General features: G+C 43.5%; 1 protein-coding gene across 1 annotated transcript in view; it reads left to right on the forward strand.

Moving 5' to 3' along the window:
- Positions 1-13,367, forward strand: part of LOC147117712 (threonylcarbamoyladenosine tRNA methylthiotransferase-like) — a 250,883-nt gene extending 237,516 nt beyond the window's left edge. The window contains exon 5 of the mRNA XM_085988928.1: positions 12,884-13,367. Within this exon, the coding sequence (XP_085845054.1) occupies positions 12,884-13,066 (183 nt within the window). The 3' untranslated portion in view covers positions 13,067-13,367. The remainder of the gene's footprint in view (positions 1-12,883) is intronic.
- Positions 13,368-14,586: the final 1,219 nt, after the last annotated feature.

Below are 14,586 nucleotides of genomic sequence, written 5' to 3' on the forward strand. Positions count from 1 at the left end.
CAACTCCATTTTCTCAACTTTGCTTCATCTTTTGATACCCTTGCCTAACAAATTCACTTTTTAGTGTTATTTTATGACACTACTTGTTTTAATGCATTTTGTTAAATCCTGTTGGAGGCTGCTGTCATTTCACTTATTTATGATTTTTCTTTGCTCATTATGCCTACTCAAATTGTTCTACAACTGCTCGGACAGAAGAACCTGTTAAGTGACCTTTAAGGAGTTTTCCCAATGAGTTTATCTATTACATAACTGGGCACTACAAACCTGGAAAGCCCCAGCTTCAATCCCCTGACTGTTGAGTTTGGTGATGCTGGTAAGCAGTGCCAATGATGGCTTTATTTCCCCTGGGAGGGACAAGCAGTCAGGGTCCCCACTCCTGATCACCAACCAGTGATCTCCGCTGGAAATGCATGTGTGCAGACGTCAGGTGAAGAAGTGCATGCTGCTGCTACAATACACCCATGGGTTGAAATAGCTGACTGATATTGTCAGTTTCTCATACATAATTAATGGTCATTTGTGTGACCAGCACCCATGGAACTTAACCCTAAGGAGTCATAGCCTTCAGGAGTAGGGGAGGGGGGCAGGAGAACTGGCAAGAGAAAAAAATCAGTCGCAATTACATTGGATGGTTTGCCTTTCTAACATCCCTAATAGTCACAGTTAAACTTAACTGAGTGTGAAATTAAATATCTGAATATGATTTAAAGACATCTCTTGTTATAATCAGACACACATTAAATGTCAAACCTGCTAGCAATTTCAAGCTACTTGCGTGAAAGAATAAATAGCTTGTATTCTATTTTACCTGGTTATATAATGTGAATCACAATCTCGATTTGCAAACTAGTCTGCACTCTGATAAGAATGAGACTTCACACAGTGATGGAGATCCAGTTGTGTTCACCAATTGTCGCTGCTCAGATTCATTCATTCATTAAGATAAATTGATGCTCCAGCGAATCTGCTCCTGTGAGTTACCAATTTCAAGTTCTCTTCGTTTATTTGAAGCCAAACCATAATGTCACTTCTCCACTGCTGGGAAGGTGCTGCTGCATCCCTCTGTAGCATCAGTAGGAGCTGTCAGTTTTCTACTGCTAATCCAGGTGATGCTGCAGTACATCCTTTACTTTTGCTGAGATAGTGATATCAGTTGCAGTGAATAATAATGGGATATAGAGGATGTAATAAATGGCTGACCAGTTAGTTCACAGATCATTAAAGAGGGAGGAAAGTGACGTGTATAACTGAACACAGCTCAAGATAACGGTGGGGCTTCAGTGTATTGAACCATGCCGTGGTGGGACAGTTTGCAGTTTGCCACACAGTGAGTTCTTGATCTCACCGACTGCAACAGTTGAAACTGGCAAATTAATACAAAACGGTTTCCTCGAGCAAACAAATTCAGCCTAACACCTTTTGCACATCTGATGAAGCATGTTATTGTGGCTTGGGGACAGGACAGCTGCCAGTCATTTGCAATGGGAAATAATGTTACTCGGGAACCTAGCTGGAGGGAAAGCAATAAGGTGAGATTTAATAGGGTTGTACAGCATATTAGAGCATTGGTATGGTGTGCATCCATGATTTCCCCCCCCCCCCCCCCACACACACACAATGTTCCTAATCTCAGCTGTGCTACCACAGAAGTGCAACAAGGTCATTCTCCACTACTCATAGAGTAATATAGATTGAGACGTGGAGAAAATTGCCTTCTTACCCAGGGATAGCATATGTGTCAGAAAGGCCAGAAAGAGGGGAAAATACAAATATATAATTCAAATCACAATACAACTTGAAGTTCAGAGAGTTACAGTGACAATAAGTGCAGCTTCCCCAATAGCCTAGAGGATAAAGGCATTGCCCAGGTTGCACTGAGCCGAACATACCGGAAGGTTCCATGTTCAGTTCTTGGTCTGTAAGCCAGCTCATCTCTTCTGGAGCTACAGGTGGGACATTATAGTTAGTCTCCCTGGGCAGACAGTTGTAAAATCAGTCAGACAAGCAATTAATGTGAGTCTTAATTTTTCATCGATTTCGATTGTACAAAATAAAGCATCACAACTTCACAATGTGTAGGAATTGAGGTGAATGTTGCAAGCCATGTTCTATGTCAGTGTAGAGACTATGAGCAGTGTCTTTGTGAGCACTGAAAGGGTCACAGTTGTTAATGGCAACTGAAACATTTTGGGGGAGAAATTCGGTGGGCTGCGCCACCAGTTAGCGCCTAAAGAGGGCACTCAGTGGCTTTAGCGCCACTGGCCACGCCTCCCGCGATATTTAGCTGGGGCGCTAATGGCGGCGTTAGCCTGTTGCACCGATGACGTCATCGGTGTGCGCAGCGCCCTGCTACCGCCCCGATCACGATATTTGGCAGTGACCGCCTCTGTAGCGCCGCTCGCTAATCGCGCCCGGTTCACGGGGCCTACCTGTGGCGGCAGTGGCGCAAATTAAGGTGGAGGTGCGGGGCGTTTTTTTCGGCGGCCGCCTGCCAGCACCTCCGTCCCCGGCCTCCTGTTCTCCCCCTGTGGCATTGCCGGCTGCTTTCCGAGAGCCCGGCACTTCTCCTCAGTGCCGGGCTCTCTTGCCGGCACTCGCGATCGCTCATCGCGCTGGTGCAGGCCCCTCCCCCTTAAGAATGGGAAGAAGGCCTGCAGTACCGCAGCACGCCGGCACGTTGCGCTGCGATATTCAGTTTCAGCGCCCTAAGAGGGACACAGAGTGCCTCGAGCCTCGCCCCGTGTCCCTCTTGGGGCGCTCAAGCTGAATTTCCGGCGATCGCAGCACAAAATCTGGCGCCCAGGCGAGCTTGGCGCCCCGTTTGCAGCTCCACCCAATTTCTCCCCCTTTATACTTTAATTACATCAGACTAATTTTACTGCTTTGATAATTCTAGGAGTGATCTAAATCAGTGGGGCTACTGCAGTGGCTTGAAGGAAGGGCAAAAATGCTTTTGTATTGGGATCACATGAGTTTGCCATTTCTTTTCTGCTTTTTTTATATTAAAGATCTGGGGAAATGAAAATTTAATCTCCAGTGCACATGCTAGGAACATTGATCCTTCATTTAAATTCCACTCGGTTAAAATTCAGCTTTCATTTGATGTGTTTTGTGTGAGTGTGCATACATTTGCATCTGGTCATATCCTCCTTATACTTGTGTTCAAGTTGGTGCCTATTTGGTCTTCAGTGATTTATGGGCATAATTAATTGTTGTGCAGAGGCAGCAGTATTTTTGTACGTTAAGAAATCGGTGACAAATTAAGACTCACATTAATTGCTTGTCTGGAGATTTAACTGGCTGGTGTATGGATGTTAAGCTTCACTTGTTTATGAAATCTTTAAATATAAGTTACTCTAAGTAATTCAACCAAACTCCATTAATGTAGGAATTCATTGCACTTATTTCTATGGTGCTGTCGCAGCATGTGATCTAAGGGACACCTTACATCCTTTCATCTTGTACCATTATTAATCAACCATTAATAACCTAGAGTCAAAAAAGTCTTCAATTGTACTAATAGCTTGCTCATAAATGAGTTGCAAATGAGCTGAGGTGTAAGGCAGGTTGTTATTGCACAGATTTTCTCAGTGAGATTTGTTTATTACCTAATTGTTTACTCCGTTTCAAATCTGTACAGTGACCCAACATTTACCTGGACTGGATGCAAGAAAAAGCTTGTCATCCAACAGATGATGATTTTTCTCTCACTTTTATCCCAACTTGTCTCTTTCCAATGTAGTCATCCTCACTTTTCTCCATTTTATAATACAATAATATAATCCTGGGTTCCTCCAGGATCACTCAGCTCCAGACCTCATTACAGCCTTGGTCCAAACATGGAGAAAGAGCTGAATTCCAGAGGTGAGGTGAGAGTGACTTGATTGAGTGTGGTATCAAGGAGCACTTGTAAAATTGAAGTCAGTGGGAATCAGTGGAAAACTCTCCACTGGCTCGAGTCATACCTACCACAAAGGTAGATGGCGGTGGTTGTGGTAGGCCAATCATCTCGGTATGGAACATCGCTGCAGGAGTGCAGGAGTTCCTCAGGGCAGTATTCTATGCCCAACCATCTTCAGCTGACCTTCCCTCCATCATGTCAGAAGTGGGGATGTTCACTGATGAATGCACAGTGTTCAGTTCCATTCACAACTCCTCAGATAATGAAGCAGTCCGTGCCTGCATGCAGCAAGATCTGGACGACATTCAGGCTTGGCTGATAAGTGGCAAGTAACATTCGCGCCACACAAGTGCCAGGCCATGACTATCTCCAACAAGAGAGTCTAACCACCACCCCTTGACATTCAACAGTGTTATCATCGCCGAATCCCTCAGCATCAACATCCTGGGGGGTTACCATTGACCAGAAACTTAACTGGACCAGCCGCATAAATACTGTGGCTACAAGAGCAGGTCAGAGGCTGGGTATTCTGCGGCAAGCGTCTCACCTCCTGACTCCACAAAGCCTTTCCACCATATACAAGGTACAAGTCAGGAGTGTGATGGAATACTCGCCACTTGCCTGGATGAGTGCAGCTCCAACAACACTCGAGAGGCTCGACACCATCCAGGACAAAGCAGCCCGCTTGATTGGCACCCCATCCACCACCTTAAACATTCACTCCCTCCACCACCGGCGTACTGTGGCTGCAGTATGTACCATCTACAAGATGCACTGCAGCAACTCGCCAAGGCTTCTTTGACAGCACCTCCCAAACGCGCGACCTCTTCCAACTAGAAGAACAAGGGCAGCAGATGCATGGGAACACCATCACCTCCAAGTTCCCTGCCAAGTCATACACCATTCTGACTTGGAAATATATCGCTGTTCCTTCCTCGTCGCTGGGTCAAAATTCTGGAACTCCCTCCCTAACATCACCGTGGGAGTACCTTCACCACATGGACTGCAGCGGTTCAAGAAGGCGGCTCACCACCACAGCGATGTTCTATACTGAGATGATTGGCCTACCACAACCACCGCCATCTACCTTTGTGGTAGGTATGAATCCAGCCAGTGGAGAGTTTTCCTCTGATTCCCACTGACTTCAATTTTACAAGGGCTCCTTGATGCCACACTCAATCAAGTTACTCTCACCTCACCTCTGGAATTCAGCTCTTGTCCATGTTTGGACCAAGGCTGTAATGAGGTCTGGAGCTGAGTGGTCCTGGAGGAACCCAGGATTATATTATTGTATTATAAAATGGAGAAGAGTGAGGATGACTATATTGGAAAGAGACAAGTTGGGATAAAAGTGAGAGAAAAATTAAGGATGGGCAGTAAATACTGGCCTTGCCAGTGACGCCCACATCCCATGAGTGAATTAAAAAAAAAATACTATGGTCAGCTTACCTCCAGGTTGCAGGCTCAAACCCCACGGCAGGAGTTTGAGCTTGAAATCTAAACTGATACTTCAGTGCGAAGTGACATTGAAAAATGTGACATTGGTGAAGCATGCCATCCTTTAGGCAAGCTATTAAAGCAAGGCCTCTTCTGCTTATTCAGATGGTTCGGGTGAACATTGAGATGCTTTTATTTTGTAAAAGACCTGTGCTAGCGCTAAGCGCAGGACTTGCTGTGGCTGGCTGGCAGGAAGACCCATTCTTAAAGTCCTGGTAGGTTTACATTTGGCTTGAGAATGCCAGCGGCATTAGCAGAACATAAAAATGCCTGAAGATCCCATGGCATTATTCAAAGAAGAGCAGGGATGCCTCCTAATGATCTACTTAACATTCTTCCCTCAATTGATACCATCAAAAACAGATGAACCATCACCAATCTTATTGCTGTTGTGGGATTTTGCTGTTTTCAAAATAGCTGGTGCATTTATCTACATAACAGTAGTCACTGGTCTTTAAATTAATTAATTGCCTGTTTTTCTTTATGGTCATTGCTCCTTTTTGGATTTTCTTCTCTTGTTTCTCCTGCGCTGCAGCTATACTACGCTACATGCTCTTCCTCTTCTCTACTTCCATACTTTGTTAAAATCAAGACTTATTGCACGGCCTCCTATTCTAACTTATTCTTTCTAAAGACCCCAGCACTGTAGTGCTTCTTTTCTCCAGTCTTCCTTTCTGCTACACTCTTTCGACTTTCAAAACCTGAGGTCAGCTTCATCTAATCATTACTCCCCAATTGATTTTATCTTCTCTCTTGATCCTTCCAATCTCAGTAATGTTGTAAACTATGGCCATGGCCCTTCACTTGGGTTTCTCAATTTAAAAAAATGTCAATCTGTGTTGTGGAAGAGTAGGACTTTGCATTGGCCTCAAATAGGATGTTCTTGGACTCTGGCATGACATGTGGGAAGAGCTGCACAATCAGTCACCCCAGGCCACTTTTATGCACCTCCAAGTGGATAGCTCCAGAACATCTATTCAGGGTTATGAAAGTAGATTACTTGGCCAATTGCTTGGCTGAGGGATGGGCCATGGACCAAAGAAACCAGAAATGGGGAGAAAATTTAATTTCTTTAAATGCTAGAGGGAGGGAGAGAAGAATTTTTTTTTTTTAAGTACAGTGTACAGTGAATTTCAGATTAAAAACAAGGGGTGAGAAATTCGTGGCCTTAGCGCCACTCCGTAGCACCATTAAATGGTGCTAAAATGGTGGCCGCCGCTCTTTCGCCAGCTGCTGGCGGTTCCCACGGCGGCCGCCATTTTCATCCTTACCTTTGTACTGCCGGTAACTGGCAGCGCCATGCTGGACAAAATGGCGGCGTGACATAAATCGGCATGCAACACCGACTTTACGCCACAAACGCGAACTTCGACCCTAAAGCGCAGTCACGCTGACAGTGGCGATGTCTGCACCTCTTAAAGGGACACACACATTGTTCAGGTAAGTTTGAATTTAAGGTTTTGGACTGCGTTTGTTTGATTTTATTGAAGTAGTGGTTTGCTGCAATAGATGTGAAAAGTTTTTTTAAGTGCGTAGGGAGTGTTGGTGGACGCTTGCAAGGGCTCGGATGGTGAATGAAGGCCTTTGAGAAGACAGAATATGCTGGAATTACTCAGCAGGAAATGCAACATCCGTGGAGAAAAACAGAGTCCATATCTCGGGTCGAGATGCTGCCTGACCAGCTGAGTATTTCCAGCATTTTATGCTGTCATTTCACATTTACAGCATCCGCTTGCAGAGAGAAGAGGAAGCCGAAGAGGAGGAATCAGACGGAAGGATGCATCCCAGACAGCCCCTATCTGGCCAGGATACCTGGGATGGAATCATCCGCCTGCGGTCCCAGTGACCACAATCCCAATTCCCCTTTCAACATTAGCCCCACACCTTACCTTCCACCTGTTGCTGGCCATCATGCAGAAATAAAAGCCACCACAAAGCAAACTTTCCAATCCACCTATATACAACTATCCGTCCTATGTAGCATCAAGAAATCAACTCATCACCAGTATGTATTCTCTTAGTGACTGTCTCCTGTGCGCCTTTGCCTATCATACTAATGTCACGCAGTGCTACCCCAGTAGTTGTAGCATGGCTGGTGGAAGACTGCTGACTTTCATTGAGGGACACTGCAAATGTCCTTGCTGGTTGACCTTGAGATGGTGGCTGGGAGTGTCAAATCAATCTTCTTGTTCTTTTTCACTCTCCTCTCCCTCTTCTTGGTCACCCACTGGCTGGGCAGGCTGCATTTCTTGGGTGTGTGAAATGAGGAAGGCACAAGGGTGGAGTTGTGATGGGAGGGCGGGAAAGCATGAGGTGCATACCAGAAGGAGGATAACGTACAAGGATACCAGCATCTTTTATCCTTTCAGCCCCGCCGCTGGCCAAGGGCTCAGCCACGCCACTGCCACGAATGGCTTGCACCATCTCTTCCAAGGGGGTGAGGTGAGACTAGGAATGGGAGATGTGCCTCGTGATTGGTGTAGATTGTTGGTAGGTGAGTGATTGGGGGTGGGGGTTGTGCATTGAGCAGTGTGTGAGGCTAGTGGTGTAGTTGGTAGGAGACGGCTTTTGAAGATCCATTCACTGAGCTTGACCAGTCGTCTGAGGTCATGAAGCTTCTTTGGGCACAGGAGCCAGGTGGTGGGGGGGCGGGGGGCGCGACACTACTGGCAGTGATGGCCTTAGTGATGTACTCCCACGTCGTTCTTTCTGGCGGGCCTCCTAGTCCCTGTGGGTAGAGGGCCTGACTGCAGTGTTGACCCCCTGCACAAAGCTGGAGTGTTGCATGCGAGACCCTGAGTGCCCCTTCCCTGGCTTGCTAAGCCATTTGTGATAGTGCTGAGGCATTTTTCCCCATTTTTTGAGGTTAGAAAGGGAATTCAGCTTTAAGAGCTGAATATTCACATTTGGGACTTTTTAATGTGAAATATTTTTAAAAGGCAGAAAGGGCTGAAAACTGCATTGTTTCACTTCATTTTAATTTGTATTGCTTCAGTGTGCATGGTCCCTTTAATTCTCAGACCGTTTCATTATCCACAATTCCTTGCGAGCTCCACAGCCTCGCTTCCAGAGGCTGTGGGAAGCTGTAATGCCGCACCTGCACACAAACTTCGGGAGGAATGCCTTCAGCAGCGCCACCAGACGGCATTGCACAGCAGGTAAGGGCTGCGCCAACAATCTCCATCCCACCAGATGAATTTTGCTCCGTTAGTGTTGTGGCCATTTTCAGCGGCCGTTAACTCCAGTTGCCGGTGACACCGGTAACTTTACTGGCTAAAACTAATTTCTCCTCCAATGAACCCAAGTTGGGTGTCACATTAACTAACAGGATTAAGTTTGTTTGGAGAGTGACTTTTTGATTTTAAAAGTGACTCCAGTTAAGTATTTTTGGATGGCGGAGTTCCTCTTTTTTGAATGGGCACCACCTTCATGCATAAATACTTGCCAATTTTTATTTTCCTTGATTGCCAAAATATGGCACAACAGTGTAAATCATATCCAAATGTGTCATTACAAAAATATTGTCGTGATGACAGTTCTCCTTTAAGCCATTGTTTTCTGCCTTTTTGAGATATCTCCACGCCACACACTATCCCTGGCCAAGGTGGGCATCTTTTTCCCCACACCTGTTAATATTGTTCTGAAACTGACCACTAGGTCCAGCGAGGGCCCATGGTGACTCTCCTGATTTAGCTTTTTCTGTGGGGAAGTACGGGCGGGCTTCTATTCAGTACCATCCCATGATAGCATGACTGAGCGTGGGAAATTTGCATAAGAAAGATTGTGGTACAAGCCCATGCTGCAGGGTGTTGGACTGAACTGCCTTTAGATCAAAGTGTTTATTTGAAGCAAGATGGAAAGTATTTAGGCAACCAGTTTTCATTAAAATGCTTGTTACTTCATTTTTCTTAAGCAATGGAGTTTCTGGCAATATAATACATTAACAATCCACCTTTTGTAGATTAGTCATTGGGGATTCAGAGGTATCTGAATCCAGTGTTCGTTTAATTTTATCTTAAAATTGGTTCCAGTCCATTGTGCCGTAGAATCTGGTAATTGGTGGCATTTCAATTTGCAAATTGTTGAATTTCTGTTAAATTCTATCTTTGTATCGTATACTACAGCATATAACTTCATTTTATCTGTGGCACCTGCTAATTAGCAGAAATTGTCTGTCTCCCGGGCAGCTCCAATTAGACATTTAAGCCAACGTTCTAAGATTTAGCAAATTTTAAGCATATATAAATTAGTAGGAGAACTTCTTTTCCAACCAAAAAGGGACAGCTTATAATTTGCTTTTTATATACCAGTCTACAGCAGATGTAGAATAACAGGATTACTAATTAGCCTTCAGGTAATGACATATTCTCCCATTAAAACTTGTTATGTAAGAGTGATGGTGCTGAAAGAGGGGCTGTGAGATCACGCAGAGATTTGACCATTTTGGGTGTTAATGGAAAGCTGGTGAAAGAAACTAAGTAATTACAGTTTGCATTGAAATCAATCCTGTTTAAATATATAACAATAAAAATGCCTTTGGCGTTCAATGAATGAAAACCTTGGCTTTCAAACTAGCAGAAAAGGAAAAGTGTTGGGCAGGGATGTTCCTTTGCTAGACCACCAATTAAAAAAGCAAATGACAGAACCTGGTTTCAGAAAGGATAAATTCTTTTTCTTGAAAACATCAGAAATTATTCAGGTTTGGTTTGTCCATTGCAGAGCTTTTAAAACCTAATCTTTTGACAATTCCATCTTCTGGCTGTCAGAATGATATTACCAGAAGATCTGTTTAGTTCCCCAAGGTCTACTGGTTTGGTTTCCTCTAACAATAATTACAGGACTGTTGATCTGTCTGTTTTAGTTCCTTTTGATTTCTTTATTGTATCATTATTGCACTGACCTGTCTTTTCTGTGGTAAGAGAGGACATGTCAGGAAAGCCTCGAGGATTATGTACAAAAATGATGTCAGAAATGAGGAGCAGGGCTGGTGTTGATTGACCTAAAACAGGATCTTGCACTACAGCAGTCAACTACCAACTGATACTGGGCCTTGAGAGGTTGGGGGACTAAAGGTGAAAATATTGGAGAAGTGCAAACAAAGGACAACCCTTTCAAGAAGCCTGAGATCAATAAACATCTGGGAGAATGCAGGAAATAGATCAGTGCTGGCTTTTGTCCAGTCAAAATTCCAGGAAGGATGTTTAGAATATATAGAACATTACTGTTGATGGCCGCTGTGTCTTGTTACCTCTCAGTTGTGATGTACTATAAGGGGCATATGGTTAAATAAGCAAAGGAATTACTGATCAAGACTTGATAAATACATCTTTCCTGGCCTACACATGGGGTGACTTTCACTTTTGGAAGAGAGATGGAAAACTAGCAAAGGAACGTCAGGCGGGTTATGTAACAACCGGCCAATCCGCTACCACCAGCTTTTTGGCCCCACCAGAAGTGGGGTCTTCCTCAACTATGGTCTGCTCCAGTTTGGTGCCTCACCAAGAGAAATGCCTCTTTCCTTTGCACTGTTCACTGTTTGCAGCACACATCAGAGTACCAATACCTTAAGCAGCACATTGTATGACACTCTCAACCCATTCGGGGACCATTGTTTGAAGACCCTGAATGTCTTCTCATGATCCTCGCTCTGATTCTCCATCCCTGTACCGGAATTCCTCAGTGGATAAATGAGCTCAGCTTAACTCTTACTTTCGAAAAGCCAATCTTCCATCCTGTCACCGCCATTGAAAAAAGGGGCACACAAGATTGCAAAATGCAGGTGTCAGGTAAACTACCAGGGAATTAGGGGACAACATGCATGATCCACTGCTGATGGTCACAAACCATCTGTACATTGAAGGAGTGGAATCCTTCGCAGCTGACATATTGCCCTGGATTGCAGGGTTCGAATGGCTACATGGATGCAGTGAATAACTAGATGTGTGGTAAAAGCCATGCTTCGTCTGCTGTTGTCACTCCAGGGAGAAGTGGCTATGTCATGCAATATGGAATCATAACTTTCAGTGCAGTAGTGAATAGCAAATTGACTAATAAAATGTGGGCCATGGTGGAGCAGATGGTGCCAGTAGTATAAAAGTTAAGGCCTTTGCTACTACTAGCAGTGCTGTGTGACCAGGGAAATATGGCAGCAGATCTTCCTACGGTGAGTTGTAAATGGAGAACGGGGTGGGTCACACTGAATGGGTGTCGCTGCTGCCTGAATTAGTCATGCACTCCTCAAGCACTACTCCTCTGACATATCGAGGTTGCTTTGGAATTGGTGATACACCTGCTGAATAGAGTAGTACTGAGTGTAGAGGGTTGACTCCTAATGGTTTCATCAGTCTGAAGTTGCTGCCGCCAATGCTGTTCCTCTTCCAGCTCATAGGGGTACGGCAACATCGTGGTTATGTTCCTGGACTGGTAATCCAGAGGTATAATGATCCGGAGACATGAGTTCAAATCCCACCATGACAGCTGGGGAATTTAAATTCAGTTAATTAAATAAATCTAGAATTTAAAAAAAGCTAGAATCAGTAATGATGACCATGAAACTACCAGATTGTTGTAAAAACCCATCTAATGTCCTTTAGAGAAGGAAATCTGCCATCCTTACCCTTACCTCTGTGACTCCAGACCCACAGCAATGAAATGGCGGCTCACCACCACCTTCACAAGGGCAATTAGGGATGGGCAATAAATGCTGGCCTTGCCCACATTCCGTGACTGAAAAAAAAAGAATATGCACTGTGACTGTTCAGTGAGCAATAGGAACAGGAAAAGTATAAGGGAGATTTGAATGAGATGGGGGTGTAATGAGAAGTAAAAGAGGACAAATCCCAAAAGTATCACCAAAAATACATAAAACAAAATAGAGGATAGCGCTCTAATAAAAAGCATTCCTCACTTTATTAACTTGTTGAGTATGTGAAGAGTAGAAGTCAGAGATTTTTGTTACAGATTTTACCCTAATATGTACCTCAGACCATAATCCTAATTGCTTTGACCAGTACTTAGTAATGCTCAGAAATGTTACACCTGAGGGAGAAGTTATATTTGATGATGGACAACTTCAATTTTCATGCTTAACTGAACTTATCTTGATAACGTTATGCTTCTGTGTCATCATGATGGAGCCAACTGCTCCTGTTTTAGGTGAGAAAAGCTATAGTACACTCCAAAATGTGGTAAGCTGTGTTAAGAATGTAAAAGTAAGGAATTAACACATGACCTGTGATATAATAGCAATAGATTATGTGTATTGTCTTGCCAAGCTTGATGGTAAGATCGATAAATTCAGCTTTTAAATCTTCTAAGGTTTTACAGCCTATCATCCATTAGTAATGTGATTTCATTCTGAAAAGACTGTATAGCCTCAGGGTTGGATCTTTTGTGCTTACTCAAATTCAGTAGTGATGTTACTGTCCTGGCAAATGGTGACACCAAATAAACAGTAAAATACATTTCTCTCTCTATCTCTAGGAATTCAAGGCCCTTAATGAAAACGGCACAGCTCTTCCTGCACATCACTGCTGGGGCAGTGAGAAGTATTTCAGTGCAAGCATGTTGCCTTGGAACCTGAAAGGCCCAAGAGTAAAGATCGTGTCTGTCGGCCTGGCTGTGTTGGCTGTGATAACTGCTGTAACTATGGCGATATTCAGATAGGTTTACCTGAAAAGAGGTCTGGGAAATGTAGTCTCAGTATTTGCACACAATATTGAGAATGCTTTAATGTAGTTGACCTTTAAAGACTATCTTTTCATTTTATTTAATTTTATCTTGTTAAAGGCAAATTGATAACATTTTTTATTTTTCTGCCCATGATTATTTCAATGCAAGATAATGCAGTTAGCTGTGTACCATGTTAGCCAATGAGAAGAGTATTTTTATTCACACTGTAAACTCATCTGTGTTCATGTTTGAGATTAAGTGTACAAAATTGAATAAAGCATAAGTGTTTTGCACAGTTCTGTGGCCAGCTGTAAATGTGTTATCTCCCCTTTCTTACTATAACGTGCAATTCTAGTCTCTTCAGATGTTTACAGCCTCAAAACATCACACTGATACCTACTATTACTGTAGGTGAAACCCTGCTACTGGGAGCAGATACAAGGACCAAGCCACCTTGTATAACCTTCACCACTGGCAAAGTGAACATTTAAATAGAAACAGCGGCAAATCTGTCAGCTTTTGTTTACAGCGTGGACTCCAGCAACGGAATGAACTGATGAATGTGTGCCACCTCAAGCAGCTTTCTTCTACTGTCAGACCAAAACGTGGCTTTCACAAACCATCCCATTTTATATACAATATTACATAATGTCACTTGGCACACTCCCGTGACCCTGCTGGGCAGGGAAGTCAAAGCACACAGTTAATTATCATAATTAAAAAAATACTTTTTCTCTTTGTTTTAATTACAGTGCTTCTAATGAAATTTTTATTAACCAGATAAACAGGGGCAGACTACATTTTCCAGTTTCAATGCTGCTAGAATGTATTTGGTGTGTGTTTACTTGTCCCAGGTGTGGTTTTATACTCCTGCTTTACCATGTAAGTATATTTGTCATTGCTTGTGTTAATGTACTTGGTATTGAAGGGAATCTTCATCTAATGGGAAGATAGTGAATAGACTGCAGTTAGCGGGTACAGTACTGTGTGGGATCTGAGTGCTGTGGCTGATTTGAAATCCAAATTCATAGATTGGCTGTGAAAAGTACAGGGAAACAGTTGCCACATGAAATATGCCTTTGTCATTAAAATCTCCTAAACATGGTCAGACAACTGACTTAAAATTTACTTATTTTATAATTTAATCACAGAAGAAATTTACCAGGAAACTAGCCAGCCAGCTAATTATGCTGATTTATTCAAAACATCTTTCCCTCTGGCTACACAGTATGAGGACACCAGCAGCACACTTCACTCCAATGCTGCAACAGAGTAATAAGTAAAATTATCTTTAAATTTTCATTTTTATTCAGTAATAGTCATACAATGCTGTAGCACAGAAGGAGGCCATTCGGCCCATCATGCCTGTGCCAGCTCTTTGGTAGAGCTATCCAATTAACTCCACCTTCCTGTTCATTCCCCATAGCCCTGTAATTATATTATTTAAACAAAACTTATCACATAGAGTCAGTCATTGATGCAACGTGCTGAATGGTAGGGCACAGATCTTGGCG

This window comes from Somniosus microcephalus, chromosome 5, assembly GCF_052327205.1.
Source record: "Somniosus microcephalus isolate GS21.2 chromosome 5, FLI_Smic_1.0, whole genome shotgun sequence".
NCBI classification, from domain to species: Eukaryota; Metazoa; Chordata; class Chondrichthyes; order Squaliformes; family Somniosidae; genus Somniosus; species Somniosus microcephalus.